Source organism: Brienomyrus brachyistius, chromosome 21 (assembly GCF_023856365.1).
Source record: "Brienomyrus brachyistius isolate T26 chromosome 21, BBRACH_0.4, whole genome shotgun sequence".
Lineage (NCBI taxonomy): Eukaryota > Metazoa > Chordata > Actinopteri > Osteoglossiformes > Mormyridae > Brienomyrus > Brienomyrus brachyistius.
Window position 1 is genome coordinate 12,859,675 of NC_064553.1, and position 23,853 is coordinate 12,883,527.

The 23,853-nt window shown below is 46.4% G+C and overlaps 1 protein-coding gene across 1 annotated transcript; it reads left to right on the top strand.

Moving 5' to 3' along the window:
- Positions 1 to 7,331: 7,331 nt before the first annotated feature.
- On the top strand, positions 7,332 to 22,291 carry LOC125716524 (RNA polymerase II elongation factor ELL-like). The gene is made up of 11 exons (XM_048988931.1): positions 7,332 to 7,530; positions 14,508 to 14,552; positions 16,022 to 16,304; positions 17,036 to 17,301; positions 17,597 to 17,721; positions 18,605 to 18,695; positions 18,792 to 19,377; positions 19,798 to 19,864; positions 20,470 to 20,641; positions 20,920 to 20,964; positions 21,274 to 22,291. The coding sequence occupies exons 1-11, from the start codon at positions 7,396 to 7,398 to the stop codon at positions 21,388 to 21,390; spliced, it is 1,932 nt and encodes a 643-aa protein (XP_048844888.1). The 5' UTR covers positions 7,332 to 7,395; the 3' UTR covers positions 21,391 to 22,291.
- The last annotated feature ends 1,562 nt before the right edge of the window (positions 22,292 to 23,853 follow it).

Sequence of the window (23,853 nt, forward strand, 5' to 3'; positions counted from 1 at the left end):
ACAGGGATCTGGTGAGCAAAGAGCACAAGGTGTGGCGAAGCATCGCCGTTCCCTCAGTCCATTAAGTGCTTCATGTTTCATAATCATACTTCTCATCTTAAGACTTTTTTATATTTTCCCTGTCTGTATGACAAACATATATCTCAATTACCCGAAAAAGACAACTAAATAAAGCTTAATGTCATATTTAAGTATTCTGTTTCATATACTGTTTGTGTGCAAGCTTTAATCCTTAACCCATCTAGAAAAGCTACCCTTACTATCAGCTTCAGCAAACAGAGAACTTTTAAAGCCGATTTAGCATATAAAACATGAAACCATTTATTGTGCATTATTAAGTATGATCTCCCGGATGTTGTAGGTAACTAGAACAAAGATAAAGGATTAGGATGAGCACATGGAAATTATATGTCAGGGAACAATGAATATGTTCTGTATCTAATAGACGATATGAGTTTGGAAGTATGTGTTAAACATGAATTATGTAAAGGAGAGTTCAAACACATGACAGAAAGCTTGACTAATCGGGGAAATTTATAATTATTCATCGGAGGCTTGTTCCTTTGGTTTTCTAAAAAATAATCCTCCTCATGAGATTCCTGCAATTTCGGCACAAGCTTACCACTCATGGGAGATTCACTTACATAAAAAGGATCTGAGGGCAGAACGAGAAATGATTGGTTCAGAGAGACAACCAATCTCTCTCTATCTGTCTCAGATGTCTTGGTCCCACATCCTCTAATTGACTGGACCCACCTACAATCTGATTGGCTATCTCTCTGAACCAATCGTTTCTCAACAACTGAATGAAGAGGATTGTAAGTCCAAATTGTGTTCGTTGGGCTCCCGTTTCCTGTCCGCGACATAGATTTTTTTTTTCTGCACACCAATTCCGCCCAGTTCGACTTCTGCCCGCTGCTCCCACCATACATCAGCGTAGCGTGCGTACTCCCAGCATCCTAGTTCTCTGTACTTGCGTATACCCTTAAATGATGTTGAATAACAACTTACAAACATTTCAAGTTACCAACCGCCGTAACTCGTTTCGTAAGTAGAGGAGCGTCTGTATAGATTTTTTCAAATTCCTAAAATAACAGTACCCTAATTTTTTTAAATTTAGCAAAAATTCAGACAGACACAATACCCCAATGTGTATTTGTGACTGGCAGTCAACCTCATACACAACTACAGACTGGAATAAATTTCCAAAATACTGTGAGATCCAGGTAGCACCGTACAGTTGCATGGATGACATTGGGGTTTTCGAGGGAGTGTTAGGGAGACAGCACAGTCCCCAGACCAGGCTGTAGTGTGGTTTCAGATTCTGGGTAGTCGGCGTTGAGACAGTGATGTCATACAGGTGGGAAAACAATTTATGTGAATAGAACCATTTCAGTGACATGATACTTCCTTGTTCCATGTTGCAGGACACTGTGATGGGGCTCAGCAGAGAGGCCCGGAGCGCATCAACCAGTCCAGTTTGACCAGTGAGGAAGCTTAAAATGACATTGGCGTTGATGTTTTCTTGCTGCAGGGAGTTGGGGTGGCATGAAGACTGGATACTTTTGTAGAAAATGAGGATGCAGACCTTCGTTGGTGATGCTTGTTTCATGACCAGGCCCTGGATCTGACCTCTGATGGAGGTTTGTGGAGAAATCCCCCATCTTCAAAGATCCTGTTTATGCCTATGGAACCCTGGCCAGAATGGTGACTTTGTGAAGCTCCAGAAGGTCCTAGAATGTTCTTTACTAGACCTGCATGTGAGTTAATCATAATTAATTGATTGATTCATTCATTTATTCATTGATGTAATAATCCCAGTAGTGATGTGTAATAAATCAGGTGGTAGATGAGGGTTCTACCCTTCAGGCTCATGCAGGAACTACAGCTGCCAGGGACCACAGGTCTGCGAGGACTGTTCCAGAGAGAACATCTGCTCTGGTAGAAAAGAAGGAGGGATCTATGTCATGGAATCCAGGAATCTGGCTTCGAAGTCAAGGTGTGGAAGTGGAGGTGCTTCTCACAGCTTTGTGTGTGTGTGTGTGTGTGGGGGGGGGGACCTGTTTGCATATACTTCTGAGGGTGCTTGCATGCGAGTCTCTGAGGCTGTGCGCTGCCAAAAGGGAGACATTAAATTTCTGAGGATAGCTGTAGAAATGGAGCCCAGTATTAAGCCACTGCAGTCACAGAGGAGGGGGGGTGCTCCTGCTCAAATACTTCTGTAAGCCAAAGCCACTTTTGATCAAGTGCACTTAATCATATCCTTATTTGGTTTTGATTAGCTAAATGAGAGCGCTAAGCATTGATACAGGCACCATTATATGATAAGTAAATATGGTTGATGATCTTCTGTGCCAGGTGGATTAGATGGATTGTGCACGTTTGGATGCATGTGAGTCTGTATGAGTGTGGGGTCTGTATCGAGATTCTGTGATATGGCCACCAGGGGGAGCAAGGGAGGCAAACCAATTTATGCATTTTTTTTACAAGCTCTGGGGAAGCCCTGTCGATGGTGAGGGGTCAGACACACTGGCCACAGGCAACACAAAACCTGCTTACATAATGTTCACATTCCTGCCGTGTGCACTTGGCATTCACTGCGGCGTGTGCAAAGTTATCGAGCGTAGCAACATGCCGTTCTCATTGGTGCAGTCTGCACACTGTGTTCACTATAGCGTGTGTGACTGACCATGTGAGCAATGTTGGGCAGGGGGCGGGGGGGTCCTTGGAAACCGGATACCAGGGTCATCCTCTGATGCCTGAAAGGCCTGAAGACTTGGGAATGAAGTGGAGTCTTGCCACAGTGCGAACGTTGGGTGTCTCTCAAGGTCCGGCGGAATAAAAGCCAATGTCCCAAAATGAATATCATCATAAGCTACTGGGTCTCATGGCACGTATACAGCCACCAGATATTTCAAGTCACACTCCAGAGCAGGATTAAAGTATAAACTGAGTTGCATTTCGGTCCGGATAATGGATAAAGTTCAGCTGAGAGCTCACTTCACGGGGCTTGCAAACGGGTTTGCGGCTTCCTGTGCTGTTTCTTGGCAAAGATTTTCCTGAGAGCGAAGCCTGCGACTCTCGTAGGTACCGGTGCACAGCAGCTCGTACGCCGGGTTACAATGCTCTCGTGTAGATTTTCATTTGTAGTAAAGTGGACGTACTTCTTAGGTGGGTTGTCCAAACTTTTTCTTCATTTTCATCTCTTCCTAAGCAGCCAGCTTTGATTTTGTCTGGAGGTGTCAAATGCACTGCAGAAGCAGACCCTAGGCAGTCCTTACTCCATCCCTGCCAGCACAACTCAGTACAAGGCCCGATGGGACACAGGGATCCACCCACACCGCTGATATAGGCGAACGCCCTCCTGTGCTCTCAGCTTGGGTTTTAATGATCCAGTGTTCTACATAACCTTCATTCGTAGTTCATTTAAAAGCTTAATAAGCTAAATCCATAGAAATAACTCTGATTCCTTCACCGCTGTTTCACCTCTAGCTGGCAATGAACATTTGTGTCCATCTTGTGACACATTTCTTGTTTGCCAACTGGACACGACTGCTTAGTTCAAGGCTGTCGCCCTTGGAGAGGTGACCCTGTTCGCAGATATCACCAGCTGAGACCATCCAGTACCGCAGTGGTGGGTCAGCTTTCAGTGTCAGACCAAAAAAGCAGAACAGTGACAAAACGATTCAGCCCTTTCATTTATTATTTAAAAGATACCAATGTGTTACTTTTGAAGCATAACTATAGTTATTACAGAAAAAAAATGTGATCTGTTATGGTGTAATTTTTTTTCCTGATTACACTCCATATTAATACCTCAACATTAACTTATAGGACATTTATAGGAAAAACCACTTGGATATCAAAAATGTCGACCAGAAATATAATGTTGCATTTTACATCATAATATGACAGGGTAGATTTATTAACTTCCATCCATCCATTTTCTACACCTGCTTATCTTATGCAGAGTTGTGGGGTCTGGAGCCAATCCCAGAAACTACAGGCACAAGGCAGGGAATAACCCAGGATGTGTAGCCAACACATCGCAGGGCACACTCATTATTCACAGCTATGGGGAATTTGGCAGCTCCAATCAATCTCAGCATGTTTTTGGACTGTGGGGGGAAGCTGGAGTACCCGGAGGAAACCCCACCACGACATGGGGGAACATACAAACTCCACACACATGTGACCCAGGCGGAGACTCGAACCCGGGTCCCAGAGGTGTGAGGCAACAGTGCTAACCACTGCATGGCCCAGTTTAAGGAAGTTAAAATGTAAAAATTATTTTTATTGAAGTTGATTTACCCATGGAAGTGAAAGGACGTTTCTGATTTGTTCTTCTGTAAATGGTGCCCAGAGTTTTTTGGCTGTGAGCTTAGATGTGTGTGTCTGTGTAGATCTACACTGTATACTTTCACAGTGATCACTGCCATACTGTCTCTCTGCAGGTAAGACAGTGTGCAACTGATTCCGTTGTACAACTCTGAGTGGGTGACAAAAACAGCTGCCTCTTATTTTCACTTCCTGTATAAGTCAGAAGTATTTGCCCTTGGTTTCATACATACTTTGTTTTATGGCATAGAAAGCTGCGTGATGCCAATGGCCAACAGACACCAGCCTATCATTACACTGATTAAGTCTTCTAATGGTTTTCATTGGTTTAGCTGCAATTCACAACGTCAAATGCAATTCATATATGTTTGTGGCGCATGCAGTTAAAGGCATGCCAGGAATTTAAAATTAATTCAGGGTTGACGGCTCAGACATACCATACATGATAAAGGAAATGTATTCTCGAAAACTCAAAAGCAGAACTATCGCCAGGAATAACATTCAGGGGAGGAAGAATGTGAGGATTCAAATGAAAAGTTGCAGTATTTTATGTTTGGGGCTGATACTCAGACTATGCAGAGTTAATTGGGTGTTGATAAAGCGGTAACATCCATGACCTCGCCTTTAAAAAATGCCAAAGTTTCAGACACTCGGTTCATTGTGAACAGCTTGCTTTGTTGGACTCTTCCAGTTTGTCATTACGTGCAGAAAATTCCTAAACCTCTCTAACGCAATGAGGAATGTTATTTGTTAATGTTAATACGACAAAAAACTTTATACAGCTGTTGCACCATCGGAAGTGGTTTCTGACATCCTCTAGTTGCAAAATGCTCTCATGCCATAAAACTGTATCAGAGGTTGCATTTAAAGTAAATATGAAATCCATTCAGGTCATGCTCAGAAAATGATGTAACAGGCAAAGAGTAGGGCTGTTTCTCTTTATGGGATAAATGCAGAATATAGCTTGATTCGTATGTCAATACACTTTTTAAATCAATCTAGTGTAGCACTGCAACTGTTGAGTCAAATAGTTTAATTTTTCATAATTAAAAGAATCCACACTAGCAAAATCTAGAAGGAAACTTCCCAAGTACATATTTCTGTTGTTTTCCATGATTCGTATGCATTAATAAAAATCGTATTTGTATTGCCATTTTCCTTGTTTATTTTTCGCTGTTGCTGTGTCACGTTTGCGCAAGCCGTCTCTGTAATGATGGGATTTATGGCTCTTTGAGGGGATCCGGATCTTGGCGATCCGTTCCTTTCAAAGAGCCGTTCAATAGAACGGCTCTTTTGGCTCTTTTAAAATATTTAGTCAGTTTTAAGAAGCCAGCTTGGGGGCATCTCAGTTTATCCTGGAAATAATCACTGGGAGGAATGATGAGGTGAGATTTGTAGTCAAATAATTAAAACTCAGATATCACACACCAATATCTGAGTTTGAATTATTCTGAAATATTGATTATTACCTCATTTGTCACGTGTGGACTATATTCCATAGGGTTGCACAACATCCCTCTGCTTAGACAGTGACATCACTATTTTGGATTTACCTTAAGTGTGTGTATGCGTAAAGCTAAGTTGACTTATGTTATTCATACAATACCTACTCACAAATAAACATCAAAAACAAAGCCGGCTGCAATGAATTTCTGTGTAAAACAGCTTTTACTACAAACACTTCCACACAAGAACATTGTTATCACGGCAGCGTGCACAAGTAATGGCTTCGCTCCTACCCAATGACAGAGGCATGCAGGGTGTATTTCCACTGGAGCACTCACGTGAAGGATGCGTGCACAACTATCATCATGCTGTTAGGCAGGAGCACCCCTGCGCTGGGTGCGCCCCTCCCCCTATAACTGTTCTGTCTCGCCGAGGAGCTAATTTGTGTGCATCTGTGTGAAACACGCATAGGAAAAAAAGAACGACAGAAAGAACGGCTCCCCCCCAGCCGCGACTCGGCTCCCATCGTTCATGTTTATGAGCCGTTCAAAAGAATCGGTTCGTTCGCGAACGTCACAACTCTACGTCTCTGTTTCTTGCACATGCGTTTTTCTCGATCCTTGGGTACTTTCCAGCGGAAACAGTGCCGGCAGTTTATTTTAATGAAACCGAGATAGAGGAACACGTGTAAGTGGGACTGCACTGTTAGTTCGCTGACCTAACACTTGATATCTCACCCTATTTGAGAATCGTTTAGGAACTTCAGTTTGGCGTCGAGTCCGGTGGAGTTTTTTGAATGCAAAAAACCCCTGTATTCTGATGAGTGTCGTTCTAAGGAAAAGAACGAGCCATTTTTCTTAAAGAGAGAAGTTACACGGAGGAAAATATCCTGTTTAGAAGATATGAATTTGCAACCGTATTGGGATTTCTCATAATTTTACTGAATAGGCAAATGCTTATCTAGTGCTGAAGGTCCCATTATTGTTTGTTCATTTGCTTTTTGGTTAAAGTGATTCGGTCAAGAAACTGACTCTTACACGGTCACTATTTAATATTTACGTCAGCTCCCAACGCTGTCTTTCCATTTAAGGCATATAACTAGACTATAGTGTGAATACAAACAACACTCGTGGCTGGTCCATTTGATCACATAATTTTGACGCATTTTTTTCTTCTGGTTATCTTTCTACGCATATGCTTGGTCAAATACCAAAACAAAACAAATTTCCAAAGGTGTCCTCATATTACCGGAGATCATTCATGAGTAATGCTACTACCATGGTATTTGTCATTGGGATGGTGGTGAATAATTAACGGTTGCGGGAATTAAAAACAAACAAAAAAAAAGATAAGTTTCGCTGACCAAACGGGTCATTGGGAAAATCGGCCATCGCGGATTTCGATTTTACTAACGGACCTAATTAGACTACAACACCATCCTACCTACGAGTCACGTACTTATTATGTGAACGCGCAGTGACGTCGAGCAGACGTGCTCGTCAGAACGCTGGAAGCCCCGCCCACGGCGCCTTCGCGCCTCTTGAATATTCATGAGGAGCCGGACTAGGCTTTAGCTGCCTTCACGGCTGTTGTGGTGGAAATGGTGGCAAGATGGCGGCGCTGGAGGAGGAACGGCGTTACGGGCTGTCCTGTGCGAGAGTAAGCGACGGAAGCAGCGTGTCTGTCTTCCACGTTAAACTGACTGACAGCGCACTGAGAGCTTTTGAAAACTATCAGAACAGACGGGTAAGTTAGAAATATCGACCTGGCGCCTTTTTGAACGTGTCAGCTTGTGGCCACCGCTGGACTACTGCGGTTATTATCGCTAGTTAACGAGGTGTGCGGCTGTGTTATATGTGTTGTGACTAGTTAACGCTCATCGGAGTGCAGTGATGGCTGAGTGCTGGCATGACCATTGATTGAAGTGCTGATGTATGATCAATTGCTTCCCCATACCGAAGACGAGAAGATCACCTAAAGAGAGAGATGCAATAAGATGAGTTCTAATAATTCTATCTGAGGTTCAAACAACGATTTTTGTCATGTTAGACCCGATAACTTCAAAACCAAACTCACCTAATTTAAATAACAAATATCGAAAATATCGTATTTCCTTCTACCTTGTTTTTTTTAACCTGACCCCTTTTAACGTGCTAAGCTACATTAATGTAACCCCAAACCGCCGTTTACTTTTTTGTTCACATGGTTCCGGCGCAGTAACCGTGGGTTTGGGTGAAGCCGGGGACCTCGGCAATTTATTTCCCAGCCACAAAAATATTTACTAATTAATATTCAGGAGAGTTGAACTTACTTGTATGAATAATTACATAAGGCGTTCGTTGTCTGTAGTAACCGAGAAAAGGTAACTCTCGTTTTCCCATTTGTGGTGCACTGCCTGAAAAAAAAGTTACACTTGTTTTTTGAGTAGGACTGGCCAGCAACACGTAGAAATCCCAAAATAAGCGTATTGTTGATTGATCTTTTCTGTAGAAACGTAGCCGAAAATAGAAATCACCTGATAACATCTTTGTGTGCTTATAACAACTCGCACTTTATTTCGATATACTGACTTTAACCTGTATGATTTGTTGTTGGTTATTCATGTTTGTAATAGACATGACGCCAGTCTATCAAATAAAATGTTTGCACTCAGTCTTAATATCACGTGTGAATTCGTCGTTATATTTGAAGTTCCATGGATCACTTCTGAGCACGTTCTTTCCCGTTTTAATTTTGTGCCCTATAAATCCATTAAGATGGTCTTATATTTTCCCTAAATAAAGGTTTGTCTTTTTCAGGATGACTACTTAGTCTTAGTTGGTGCTAACTTTGAATTATGTATGATCACGGTGTTAACCCGGGTTTATTCTGAAACTGGATGTGGCAGACATGCCCTACGTAGGCTCAAAAGGTTTTCTTGGTGGAAACCATGACTGTGCAAGACTGTAACGGCTACAAAATTATTAGATAAGAATCCTCTCCTTAACCGACATGCACCATTTGTTATGCAGACATTCACAACATGAAGTTCCCCCAGTCTTTCTTGATATGATCTCATTAGCCTAAGTGACCTTACCAGTGACATATTTCTGACTTGGGACTGTTGGGTGGACTGGTACATTATACATGTGGTGGATTCTTGAAGTTTGCAAGGGCTTTAGCTGTCTGATTCTGCTACGGTTTGTTTGTTGTTGGACAGATCGTCTGTGTTCTTAGTGTCCACCCAACTCACTGTGTGAATCCCATTTGTTTCCAAACAATTCTCTGTTGCCCCCCGGTGGTCTTTGCAGAAAGGTAACAGTGATGTGTTGGTTAATTTTAGCCACACTTCTCTTGCAGGGTCTTGGTTGTGGTAAGTTTTTACTGATGCTCTGTGCAGTGCCTGTTTCTGTCACGACTTCCACATTTAAAAGGGGACATCTTTTGGAGAATATTTTGTATATATATATATATAATATATACACAATTGGCAATCTCAGAGGCACAGGTGTATTTGTCTGTATGGAAATCTTTCAGTATCTGTAACCTGACCTTGTGCAATTTGTCGAGCCACAAATATTATGGTCAGGCCTTCAGATAAAACTCGCTTGATATGGTTCAGATTGGCAGGAAGTAGTGTAGGGCAAGTATTTCACGAGAAAATTACTGCAGAATTACGTGGAAGTTGTAGTGGTGGATGGATGAATGTCTGTCTTTTCTCCCTGACTGCTGTGAGCTGTTGTGCTTGCAAAGGCATTGCAGGCTGTGCCGCACTGGCACAAAAAATTTATGCTTTTGAGGAAAAACGTGCAAGGGTGAATAAAATAGTTTTGGTTCGCTCAGTTTAGTGCTTGGTAAAATGACAAATTTCACACACTCTCAACACTTGAAACCCAGAGCACAACTGGTTTTCAACGTGCTATGATTTCAGCTGAACGTCCCCTTATTGCCATTCTGACTTATAGCAAGAGGGGTGGAGCCTGTTACCTCAAGCCTAACTAATGTAGCTAATGATCAGTCCCCACATAAAGGGGCAACCAGCTGAGGTCCCATTGATGTTTAGGGAACGGTAAGCTTTAGATAAAGTACCTTATTACTCTAGCCAATGAGATGCTGAATACCAAGGCAACAGTAGAACAGTCCAGGTCCTACGTGGGGGAGCTTCTCATATGTCAGACCTCCGGCGTCGCCACTGAAATCGAAAAATCTCACAACTGCGAATGGAAGCTATTTTTTTCTTTTGAGCCCAGGTGTGGTAACTGTCAACCCCACCACTCAATTTCACTCATGTCGTCTGAGTTTGTTGAGCGTTTTGCTTCACTGCACCGACGCGCTCTTTTCTACGTTTTATTGCCCTGGGGCTGGTGTTTCCCGCTCCTCCTATTGCATATTGCCCCCCCCCCCCCAAACACCGGGTTCTTATTTGCGGCTGAGTGGCAGGTCTTGCAGATGGCCAGGTCAGAAGGCTTGCCCCATCCATCCCGTTTTATCACATCACCGCTGACTGTCTCCAGGACAATGGAGTGTGTCATGTTTCTGACCCCTTGGGATAAAAAGTGCCATATTTAGGTAGATGTAGCGCTCTGTGGCTACAACAAGCCAGGGCTTATGATGTGTTCTGAGCAAGAAAGATTGATAATGTTAATTACAAAATGCTTTGACTTTCCAGAATCTGTGTTGTGATACTGCAGGTGACTCCAGCACTGGAAAGGTTACATTGTGTCTTAGATATTTTTACCGGGTTACATTTATTTATTTATTTTGAAGATGCTTTTGTGCAAAGTGCTGTATAGTTGAAACCGGAGGGTGGCCCTGTCCCTGGGAGAACTGTGGCTATGGACCCTGCTAAAGGGCCCAAGCATGAAATCACTTTGCTAAACATGGGTTTGGAACCAGCAAACTTCTGATTACAGGAGTTGTCACCTGCTGAGCCACACTGCACTAATTTTGAATCTTAACCTGAACATCCGAGGAGGAGTTCTAGGGTATGTTTATGGGGATTCCAGGAAGGTGGACATGCTTCAGAGTGAATTCCAAAGGTGAACGGGGCACCAAGTGTTGAACAACAGGTTTGGTCACTATGATTTGCCTTTGCTTCATCGCTAACCCTTGTGTCACCCTAACCCTTAAAAAAATGTCTTCCCTCATGGAGTTCAGTACAATCCTCTGGGGGGGGGGGGCATTTTTACTGGACTTCCTTAAGTTAACACAACGCCTGTTGTCCTCCTCTCCTTAGCATCCAAAACATTTGAAATGTGCACCGGGTGTTTAGGAGAGAGAGAGAACATCAAAATAATAAACTCATCTGTAATGGAGATTACTGTAACACGCATTATTAGCAATATCATTGAAAGACAATTCATTCCCTTATACCAGTGTTTATCAACTCGGTCCTCAGGGATCCTCAGACAGTCCACATTTTCAGCAGCCCTGAAATAAACAAACTATAACACCAAATACATGATGCAGGCGTTGGTGCTGGGAGGGAGCAAAAATGTGGACCATCTCAGGGGTCCCTCAGAACTGGGTTGAGAAATGCGCTTATAATGTCATGAATTATGTTGCATGATCCCACTGCTCAAGGCCCAGAAGAAAGATGCTGTTTGGGCACTTTAAAATACAGTGTGCCCAGAATCGGTCGCTGCCATATTGTGAGATGGTGATAGGAATATGCTCTCAGAAGCCGAACTGCAAAGTGGGAAGGCATGACGCGATTCGTTGTATCAGCAATGACTCACTGACCCTTTTACAGTGGAAAGTAGCGATTTCCCATCATGTTGTCATTAGTCTTACGAGAGACAGGCAGCTTCCTGTGGGAGAATGTGTCATCAGTAGTGCATTAGATCCTGACCTGGATCCATAAGTCTGCTATATTACATTTCCCGTCTTCTTGTTTCTGACACTTTAAATTGAAGTGGGAAGCTTTGAGTTTACTGCTCTCCAGTCAGTCGTCTGTCTTCTGCTCACCTTTGAGCAGATTATTTGACATGAGTTTCTCCAGTCAGCTGTATGACTGGATGGAAACTCTTTGTTGGTTTAGGTCATAAATATATAAGTGGTGTGTCTATACATGTAATGCAAATGTGGAAGGTGCATCTGGGGAACTTTGCATGGCATCAGCGTTGAACTGCACAACTCCTACCTCCTGTGGAGGGGAAGTGTTCGGGTGAGGTGCCCCCCAGTCTGCCCGCGCTTAATTCAGTGTCAGCGGGATAAGTCACGAGTCAGCTATTCCTGGGCGCTCAGCAGGACATGGGAGGCGTGCTGGCTTTTTGGGGAAGTTGGTGAGCGTAGGACATCACACGCTTGACACTTGGTGTGCGCGTGGATCGTTGCTGAGTGGCACCAGAATCTAAATATCAGGATCACTTTTATTTTTGGAGGATATAGCTCGTTTTCTGTGCTCATTTTTACCCTGGTGTCGATTGTTAACTCTGAGGTGTGGCGTTCCCAAGAAATGACCTCCTGTCAGTCAACCGCTCTGTGATCACTCACCAAAAAAGCCGGGAAGTCATGGATCCGGCCACATCACACTGTGCTGCCAGGAAGCGGGGGCTGCGTTTCGGAGGTGCGCTTTTGTAAGGGCTATGGCTTTGATGTTTGGTGCAGTCAGCTTGAAACGGTCTCCCTGTTTGGCAATGGGCAGAAATACCGAAATAACAGCATGTTCTGGATTCCAAAAGCTCATTTCCGTGGCCTGATTTGGACTGGCATCCGATTATGTGTCCTGGTGTACCTCAGCCTTGTGCCGTATGTTGTCTGGGATAAGCAACGCCTCCCCCCCCCCCCCATAACCCCGACCAAGATAAATGAGTGGATGGATGAATGAATGGATGGAAATTTCCATCATAAACTGTTCCCCTGTCTATAGTGTTTCACATTGAGCCTAACAGCGATATTACAAGTAGACATGGAAGTTTTTTTAACCATTTTTATCCGTTTGACCTTTCCCCTTCAAGAGGTGCTAGAGGTGGCTGCTAGCCCCCCCCCCCCCCTTACTTCAGGTGAAAATGCTCTGGGTACCCAAAGCTACGGACGCTAATCCTTTACAGCTGGGAAATGGTGGCGCCTCACAGGATGTGTGGTGGAGGGTATTTTCTGAATAGTCTGAATTAACAAAGAGTGCCTGTATATTTTAGGTGATTATCTTGTGGCGGTGCCTCCCCGGCAGTCCTGTTTGAAGGCGGGGCATTTCCTGGGGGCTCACAGCTATGACGTGTACCTTTTATTGCTTAGCAGGCACATCTGTCAGCCCTGTACAGGTTATCTGCTCTTATACGATAAGATGGCTGCAAGTCACTTAAGGGTACAACGGCAGAGCCTGTGGGTGGGGTCAACTAACTTCAGGTTCCAAATTTAGTTCTTTAAGCGCTGTGCCCCACCCCCACGTGGCAGGAATTCTGACGGGTCAGCAGTGAGCAGGCCGATGGTGGGAGCCGGGGGAGGACGAGCAGACAGATTCCAGAGCCAGGAAGTCTGGGAGCCCCACGCTAGTAGTGGAGATGAACGGGTTTTATATATGGAAAATGTCTCATTTCGAAGGGCGTGGGCGTGCGCCCGACTGTGTGCCTTTGTGTGTGTTGGTGTTACTGTGTGCCTGCTATTTCCACAAGACAAATGGTTGTACCGTGGGCAGAAGCTGCTGTGGCTTCCGCTTAATATGCAGCCTGCTTGATGCCGCAGCGTAACCGCGATGTGGAGAACGGGTGTTCTTGCACGGCCGGGGTGTGCCGGGGTGCGCCTGGGCGACACTGGCACTGGGTGTGTGTATTATTATTAAGTAATGCTGGTTGCAGGGGCTAATCTGCCCTGTTTCTGCCTCCCTCTCCCCCCCCAGGGCATCCCAGATGCACCTTCCTTTAAAGCATTTTGGTGTTTTTGGGACGTCTGGTCCCGTCAACCGAAACGGCAGTGGGGGGTGCAGGTTTGCCGGGATGCAAAGTTCAGCATTGACTCCACCTTCAGACAGGCTTATCTGAGTCAGACCTGTTTTAATATTGACAGAGAGTAAATGGGCGCAGAGCTGTGCCTGGCTGGACACAACAGACAGGCGGCCACTGATGGCCGTTTGCTACCTTTGTTGCTGAGTCCTTCTCTTAATGCTTGGGGCATTACTGTCGTAACTGAGGGGGGAGGTAAAGAGGAGGGTGGTATATTGTCCCTGTGGTTTGACAGTGCTACGACTAGTGGGTTCAAAGGAATTGCAGAGGCACACCGTCAAAAGGCTGTGTGTGTGTGTGTGTGTGTGTGTGTGTGTGTGTGTGTGTGTGTGTGTGTGTGTGTGTGTGTGTGTGTGTGTGTGTGTGTGTGTGTGTGTGTGTGTGTGTGTGTGTGTGTGTGTGTGTGTGTGTGTGTGTGTGTGTGTGTGTGTGTGTGTGTGTGTGTGTGTGTGTGTGTGTGTGTGTGTGCGCGCGCGTGCGTGCTCTGCCCTGCCACAGTCCTGACCCTGACTTGCGTTACGCCCCACATATCCTGCTCCTGTCTCATCGTTACGTAACGGGCCAGTGAGGACAGGTCTGCCATTGCTAAAAGATAGAGGTCTCTGCAGAGCTCAGCAAACCGCACTGGTGGACAGGGGACTTGACTATCCTGTAATCAATAATGATTCATGTATGACGATCTTTTTTTCGGAGAGGCGGGTGGGGCAGTAACCAGGTCTTATTTTTACATACCACATCTTGGGTCTGTCTAACTTGTCATGCTTTTCTGTCCACTGATGCTTTTGTACTTTTTCTGTGTTACAGAATCTGTCTGCACAGCCTTCCATCCGCTTCGCTGGAAGCCAGGGGGTAAGTGGGAGTCGCCTTTACACTTCCTGTAACGTGACGTCTGATTCAGTGACAGCGGCCCAAACGCTCCCACTCTCGGTTTGCCGCAAACATTCCTTGTCTGAGGTCAGTCACAAACCTAATTGACCCCAGTGCCAGCGCAGAGTGCCACCCCCACATCGGGGCTGTGTCCGGCCAAAGATTTTCCCAGGTTTTTCGGGTCTGTGAGGTAGCGCCGTACCCTGGGTGACCCCTGGGTGACCCCCGGTCTTCTTGCTGCCTAGCTGTGAGGCTTTCCACATACACCACCTATTTTATTGTTGATATCCTGCTTACAAACTTTCAGTGACAGGACCCTTACTTGCGTTCGGACACCGATTGTTCACATGCTTTGAGCGGTGCAGGCCTCGCTATTCATGTAAACAAATGAAAAGTGCGACTGGCGTCCATGTTTAAATATTATGGATCTATCTTTTGATGATGTTTAAAAATCAATGATATATATAACGGTCTAACAAAAAAGCTCATTTATATAGCGTGAAAACCAGGAATAAATGATGTCATTTGGCACATGGTGGGAATACTGCCTATCATGCTGTGGAGCCGCTCAGAATCACCACGAGGGAAGTTCCTCAGCTTTGACAGCCTTAGCTGTCATGACGGTTCATTGAGCCTTACATCTGCATTCATGTAGATGCCAGAATCTGCTGAGATGATCGATGACTGTGATGTTATTGCTTGGTTGGGTGGGCCATCTCCCTGTGCCGCCCACGGGGCCTGCCTCTCCGGCTCTTCGCTCTCACATCCCAGCCAAATTTAACATCCCGGTTCCCTTCCATATGACAGCTCTTTAGGAATGAAGAACATTCGATCTATTCCACCATAGAATCACTGGAATTTTGGGGGAGTAATTATTATTTATTATCGGTAACATTGTAGAATATAATAAACTAGAATAGGATGTGCCAGGTAAAGTGTTTAAAGTCGATGTAGATTCTGCGCAGAAATATAAATCGTATGCAGCCGCGTACCCTTCACCGTATACTGACGTGGATCTGCCCAGAAATGTGTCTACTGGAGTCAGGCTGCAATGTAGGGTACACAGCTACCTACGGTGTACGTTCTGCACTGAAGTATACAGCCTTTACTCCGCCCCCGCAGAGTTTTACGGCGCACATCAATCATACAAGTCGTGCCGAGGTCATCTCATCTTATATTCAGCCTCCTGCCGCATAATAGATGCGTGAAAGGCTCGGAGGTTTACTGACATCCCGCAGACGTGGCAGCGTTCTCGGGCGCTGCTTTGAGGAACTGCCTTTGATTTGCTGTCGGATTGAATGCAAGACTGTGTTTAGCTTTTAAGACATTTAGCCAGCCCCCCCTCCTGCCGTCTTAGAAGCCAGCTTGGGGAAATCCTGAAACTCTTATTCCATTAATTTTAATGATGTAGAAATGAAGGGATTCCCCTGCTACCCCCTGCATTTCTGCAGAAGATCTGCGTGCCACGGCCGGAAAACCCCGGCAGCCAGCAGGTCTTCACCTTCTACCTGTCCAACGTGGGCAAGGACAATCCCCAGGGCAGCTTTGACTGCATCCGGCAGCATGGCAGCCCGGGCGGCTTTCGGCTGGACGGCGTCGGCACGATCCACGACAAGATCACCGTGTGCGCCTCCGACGACTCGTACGAGAAGGCGCGGCAGAGCATGACGCAGGCCGAGGAGGAGACGCGCAGCCGCGGCGCAATCGTCATCAAGCCCGGCGGGAGGTACCCAGGTGAGGCCTTTAGCCCCGCCCACCGACTCTGGCAAATCAAACCGCAAAATGCCGCCTCAAAACCGATGATACGCTCATACTTGCTTATGGTCTCTGGAATTTCCTGGCATTTTGCTCTTTCGATCACCCTCAATTCGGTCTCTGGTCATTGGCCAGAATTCATTCTCCCCCTGATGTGGCCCCATACTCTAGTCCCTCGAGTGAGGGATTCCTCATGATCAAAAGGGGGGCGTTCGCTTATCTGGGGGCCCTTGACAGACGACAGCATGGACACTCCGGTGTTGTTGATTTGCTTAACTGTTCCATTTTCCACAGGGCAGTGTGGGGCCCCGATTGTTTGATAGTCGCCGGGCCCCTAAGCCTATAACCTAGGACAGCCTGTATATTAATCCACCCCGGATGATAAATGCAGGTGGTGGGGCTTTTCCTTTTAATTGATCATTTAAGGTAGCCATTTTGTTTAAGGTGGTCTGATGATGATGATGTCGCTTGACAACCCAGGCTGGCATTCCCCTTTTCCCAGGTTGGTTAGCCCTGCTATTATCTTTCATTAGAGATAATCGCTCGGGCTCAATAGACCGGATTAACTGAAACCAGCCTGACCAGCTTGCGTCCTGGGAAGTGTATGTCAGTCTCCTCCTGAGCAACATGTAAGGCAGTCCCCAACCTGCCCCCCCTCCTGCCGCATCTGCACAAGTCGCCAAGTTTGACGCCTCCCGCATGCTCCACAGGGAAGAAGGTGCACATCCGGAAGCCTCCGGCACCCAGCCCGGCCGACGTCGCCCCCTGCAGGCAGGTGAACCGGCCGGTCATCATCTCCAGCGCCATGAAGAAGAATGGCGGCGTGGTGGCGAGCGTGCAGGCGAGGCCCCTACGAGAGCGTCTAACCCATCTGCTGGCCCTCAAGCCCTACAGCAGACCGGAATTGGTCCTACGCCTGCAGAAGGACGGCCTCTCCGCCCAGGACAGGCACGCTCTGGACAGCCTCCTGCAGCAGGTCCCCGCACGCGCCCTCCCCGACCTGACAGCGCCTCCTATGGGGGATACCCAGTTATCCATTATAATAAGATGGATCTTTTGGCTGGATTTAGTTTTCATTACTCATACTTAGGCTCAGAAACAGTTTTTTTTGCATAATTATTTAAAGGGTATGCTGAGTGTGCAAGTTGTGTGATTTCGATCATCAGAAGCAGAAATTTCAGCAGTGCTCTGGAATTCTTTGTAACAGTTTCGCAGGTCCCCCACCAGGCTAGTCTGCGCGTTGCCTGATTTTAGTGTGTTTGTGTGTCTAGGTGGCTGATCTGAACAGCAGGGACAACTCATTCACCCTGAAGGACTGTCTCTTCAAGGAGGTCCAGAAGGACTGGCCGGGCTACTCCGAAGGGGACCAGCAGCTCCTAAAGAGGATTCTTGTTCGGTGTGTACAGGAAGAGTGTCTCTGTGTGACGTTTTTTTCGGTCCCCCCTAGGGGAAATTCGATTTAATAAAAAATCTCCGACTGCAATCAGAAAAAAAACTTTTAAATGCCATAAGTCTTGTATTTTGTTTGGTTACTTATGGTTAAGGTTAGGGCTGGGTGGGGGTTAATGTCGTCATTGTTGGGAGTAGGGTCATACCCATAGAAATTAATGGAGAGTCTTCCCAAAGATATAGATACCTAATCTGTGTGTGTGTGTGTGTGTGTGAGAGAGAGAGAGAATGTCAGGTGTTTCTTTTGTTTGCATGGAGTAGAGATCATGCGTGTATTTGAGGCCCGGCACTGCATTATCCCGGCACTGCATTATCCCGGCACTGCATTATCCCGGCACTGCATTATCCCGGCACTGCATTATCCCGGCACCGCACTGGTCCGCACCCCGAGATTCCTGCAGCCGTGTGTTTTCACTTGGCTTGTAAACAGTCCTAACCCAGTACCAGCTGCATAGATTAGTCTTGGACAAGGTCAGATGTGTTAAAGCTGCGGCGATTCCCAGAAGTATGGCCTTTGTGTTATAAAGCGGGGGCCGGGAGGGGGGCAGGAGCTCCGCTGTACGTGACAAAGCAGTCCTGCCTTGTTTTTGAAAGTTAGCCGAATGTCGCAGCCTCAGCACATGGCTGCCAACTGCGGGGCTGCTGCGGCCGCATTCGGCACCGCAAACATGCTGATATGAAGAAGCTCTGCCCTCCCTCCACCACTCTCTCCTTCCCTTTCGCCAGCCTCCTCTCCGTCCATCTCTCCTTCCCTGCAGTCCATGTCTTCTCGGGTACAGTCCTGTATTTAGAATCTGCCTCTTGCTTTTGTGTGCCTCCCTCCCCCCTAGGAAACTCTGCCAGTCCCAGAACGCAGCCCCAGCCCCCGGTGAGGACCTGTCCAACCCCCCCAAGGGTGTGACCAACACGGTTCTTTCCCAAGTGAGCGGTGTCACATTTTGACTTTCTCTGTCCTCTTGTTCTTGACCCCTGAGCTATTTTCTTTAATAATTTAATTGTATTATTTGCTTTCAATAGTCGCCTCCTCAGAAGAGGTCGGGGATGACGGACTTCATCGACCCTCTAGCCAATAAAAAGCCCAGGATATCACACCTAGCAGGGAAAATGGCTCCGTCTTTGGGTGACAAGCTGAGCAGTGGGCAGGAAGCAGGTGCGGTGCAGGGCGGCGGGGGGCGGCTGCCTGGTCTGTGCCCCCCCCCACCGGAGTCGACACGCCCCTGTGACCCCCTATGCGATGTCAGCAATGACTCTGGCCGCAGTCGGCGGGATCGCGAGGCGCGGGGCGCCGGAGCGGTGGACAGGCTCGGCCAGCCCATCTTTGGCTCGGGCCCCGCCTCTGAGCCGCTACCCGTCCGGGTCTCCGCCCCTCTCCCTCCCAGCCAACCCGGACTTGCCGGAGCCCCCCCAGAGCCTCCCCCTGCCCCTTCCGCCCTGCACACCAAGTCTAAGAAGAAGTCAAAAAAAAATAAAGACAAGGATAGAAGCAAGGACAGAGAAAAGGAGAAGAAAGGTGTAGCGGGGCAGGGGGCGGGGCCAAGGAGCGGCTGTGACCTCACGCCTTCCACTGAAGGCCTGACAGGCAGCATATCGCACAGCAGTACAGGTAATTCCATAGTGCCCCCTACTGCCTATTTTATTATTTACAAACATGTAGGGCTTGTTTGCTTGCAAAGGCTGCTGGTTTTAGTTTGTCGTATATTAAATGTGGCTAAATCTTTGTTTGCTTTTCCCCCCCAAGTATCAGAATTTGCTGTTGTGCAATGCTGACCTCTAGTGGTCAGTGTAGAATTGTCACATTTCTGCGCTGATAAGCCAGCATTTAACACAGAAGGTCAAATTGTTGCTCTGCAATATTTTATTCATCTTATTGTCACTTGCATTCGTGAGGCCATTTGAAATGCATGTGACCAGGGTACCTGTTTACAGGGAGGGATCAGTGGGTTTTAACTGTAAATGCAAATATTTCCGGTCATGGTGGCCTTGCTGGCTGTGTGTTGATCCGTGTGACCTTGCTGTCATTCAGGTCGAAATGGAACGTGCCATAGCACCAGTGCCCTGCCGTCCACGCCGGAGAAAGCCGACTACTTACTGTAAGAACATCCTCACCGCCTTCACCCTACATATGCTCCTTGGGTGCTCAGATGGGTGTAAATGTGCTCCATAGCTATCCTGCTAACCCATCAGGAATGATCCCGTCTCCCTCAGGCCTCTAGCGAGGCTGTGCACTGACAGATCTGTTTACTATTCCTTTATTTATTTAGCGCATCTGTTAGTTCAGTTTTTGGGGTGTGCTCATTTGATTCCCAAAGCAGCCACTTCCTATGCAGTGAACCACCCACAAATGACTGAGTTCTGTTAGCCGCAGCGGTAGTCGAGCCCTTGGCTTTATGGTCCATGGGAACGTGTGCAAGGGATGTGGTCTGCAGTTGTACAGAAGCGGAGCTGCTGATCCCCTATCCTGGGGGCGGTGGTGGAGAAGCGAGCAAGGCCACTGTCTGATTAGGGAGGCAGTCGGGTGATTGTGTTACCTGATATGAGTTCACCTGCCTTCCTTTCCGTGTACCGGTATACAATGATGACACCTGCACACACAGTAGCCCCCAGGAATGGGTCGTCGCTGACCAGACTCCCTCTCTCTTTGTCTACTGTTTTTCTGCCTCCGTCTCCCACTCTCCTGCCCGTTCGGCCTTTGTAGGAAGTATACTGCCATATGCTCCCACGAGCAGCGGCAAAGCTATAAGAACGACTTCAATGTGGAGTACAGCGAGTACCGGGACCTGCACGCGCGCATTGAGGCCGTCACACGGCAGTTCACCGTGCTCGACTCGCAGCTCCGGCAACTTCAGCCTGGCTCCGACAAGTACAAGGTACCTTCCCTGTGACACCGCGACTGTGCAGTGCCGCTAACAGCAGCTGCTAGAGGGGCATAACACTCCCAGCAACACCTCTGCATGCGAGATGCTGCGCTTTGCCACATGACCAGAGCAATGCAACTTCCTGTTCTAGTTATCACCACACAAGAGATGATTGCTGCAAATTAGGATGTGTGCATTTTGAGTGGTTATGATCATTTGAATTGATAACATCTGCCTGGTGATCAAGCAGCCTGGGGAAAATAAACTTTGTCCTGTTCTTCCGTTCATAGACAATCCATAACCAGATACTGCAGGAGTATCGGAAAATTAAAAAGGTCAGTTTTTCCAATGATCTTTCTTGCGGTTCTGGTTCCAGTTTTAGCTTCTCGTGGACCAGACCTTCCTGGTAGTGATGGACAAAGTGACACTTCATGAATTATTTGCTGTTTTTTTTTCCCCCACCCCAATTGATGGAACACTCTGAACGACAAAGGGCACAAAGCATGCCCAAAGCAAACCAAGAGCACCATCTAGTGGGGCTGAAAAATACAGCAAATGGTTCACAAAGAATTTTTTTTTTCTTTCAATCACTGCTTCCTAGTCCTGTGTCTGAGCATTGTGTCCTGTCTCCAACTTCCCTGCAGACAAACCCAAACTATACCGAGGAGAAGAACCGCTGTGAGTACCTGCACAGCAAGCTGGCATACATCAAGAAGCTCATCGCGGAGTATGACCAGCAGCGGCTCCAAGGCTGCTACTAAGGCGGAGCAGGCAAGCCATTTTCCCCTGGATACCAGGCCCTGCCTACCCTGGGGATGGTCTGGTGAGCGGTGCCTCTTGGGAAGGTCAAGGGGGTCACGATTGAATCCTTTCATTGGAGCAGAATCCTGAGAAGGGCAACTAAGTCCTTTAATGTATTTATTTTGTGCTGGATGATTCCACAGCCCTTTTCGGGCACCTTCATCGTTCACTGGGATGAATCGTGTTCTCCTGTCCAACCCGTTCTCAATGCAAGGGAGGAAGAACATTTGTATCATATTCTTATACTGTTATGTATTACACTTTTTTAATTTATTCATTTTTTCTTTGGGGGGAGGTTTCATAGAGATTATATGTCGTGGTAATGATGCAGTCTGCAGTATCGGGGTGGGGAAAGATATATAACATATATAATATGTCTTTAATCTTATTTCATCAGCCAGTGTTTTTTTTTTTTTTTTAAGCCTTGGCATTTCAATAATTGCCCATACGGTGCAATTGTGTTATCATAATGATGATGATTATTGTTCTAATAATTGTTGTTGTCGTTGTCGTAGTTATTGTTTTTATGGGAGATTCTCCCTTACAAATAACCTGACTTTCATATAGAAGACTGCTAATCAGGCATGCATAGGTGTCTTGGTCCATTGGGGTTTGTGACCATCGGCTGATGCCCTTGGAATCTGATCACGCTCAGGCTAAGCCCGAGAGAATGGCACCTCCCGTCTTCATAAAACAACATTCCTATGAGTGTCCGAGCTGGTACACTGTAAGAGCGCAGGTTTTTGAAGGGACACTTTGACTGGTCCAGTAAAGGTGCAGTGATCGGGCAGAAGGATTGCCCATCTGTTTGGGTCGACTGTTCCCCGCTGTGATTCCAGATTAAATGTTGATGTTAGGGTTTTTTCTGGACTGTCTGTTCTTTTATTGCCTCTTTGGAACCTTCACCAAAGACTCTTGGCGTCTGGAGTGGAACAGTGTCACCACAGTCACCACAGTCACCACAGTTCACGTGCAACTGGTGTGTGGTCATTTTGTGTCCTTTTTTGTTTTTTCTGTCTCAGCTGCATTTAATGGCACTGGGAGTGTAAACACTAGAAACAGCCTTGTTGTTAAGGAAATGTACACAGTGTTAATTGTGGTGCCATCGCTGACCTTGCCTTCATCTTGATTATCTTTATTCAATTGAAAATGGATTTTCAGTGTTTTTCACTCTGACGGACTTTCGGAACTACCAACCAACAGTGCTGAACTCTGACTGTGTCTGTTTATTGCACATGTCTCTCCCAATCCCTCCCCCCCCCCCCCCCCCCCCCCCCGGCCACCGCCTCAGTGGTATATACCCAGGTATGGTGGGGGTATGACTGCCTGAAGGAAGCCTGAAACTGAATAACGAATAAAAGTTTTGCTCCCCTTAATGTCTATCTGCTGTAATTGCAAATGACCCCCCAAACCCCGTGTAGTGATGTTCGGGGAGGATGTCAGTAACTGGGGGGACACAGTTGTTTGACCTGCAGCAAATTCCTCCAACCTGTCCGTCCACCCAGCTGCCTAGTGGGATTGTTTGCTATGATAGGGGGGTGGGTCTTTTATACACCCCATAATGGTTTCTGATCTGATTGTACCTGTGATTGATGGCCTTAGATGATGTCATTTCATTTTTTTTTTTTTTTTTTTTTTTAATTACTACGATCCTTAGTTGAGTGAATATTCTGCCCAGGTTTAAAATGTACGGCCTTGTCAGCTTACGCAGGGTCATGCAGTGGTCAGCAAATCGATGCTGGGTGAGCAAAAGATTACAAACTTTTCGAAATGGACTTCTGTAGATCACCCTGAGACATTTTGGAAATTTCCCATTTCAAGAGAACTTAAAAGCCAATTGGATCACTTTGCCGTTTTGTTATGTTTGCTTTTCTAGATGAAATTAAAAAAAATATCGCCACACTAAAGTTGGCGTAACCCTCTGTTACTGGTAGTCCAGTTTTTATTCTCCCTGATTTGACTCTAAAAACAATGTTTTCTGTGTTCAGCCACCATTATCAGACAGCCTGGACTTATGGGATGGCGTCTGTGTCCCATCTCTGTACAGGTCAGAGGATGGGGGATTTAAATACTTCAGTCAATGGGTTTGATACGGATGTCATTGTTTCGCTGGAATGTGTTTTCCTCCTCCAGGCTCTGTCCTCGCATGTGCCAAGGAAATTGTTACTTTTCATAGGGAATGGGAGTTGGCAATTAAATTATTTATTCTTTCTTCTACTGTGCATATTCCCTTTTTCAGCTACCAGAAATGGTCTGTAAAATGTGAATACGGAAAATAAAATATCAAATAGAGACGGTCTGTAGTATTTTTTTTTATATGTATGCAAGTGACCCTTCACTGCATACTGCATGTTAACGTGTGGGGAAGCAGTTATCAGTCCTTCGACCAGATACCAGTTAAAATGTCAATGACGCTTTTTATT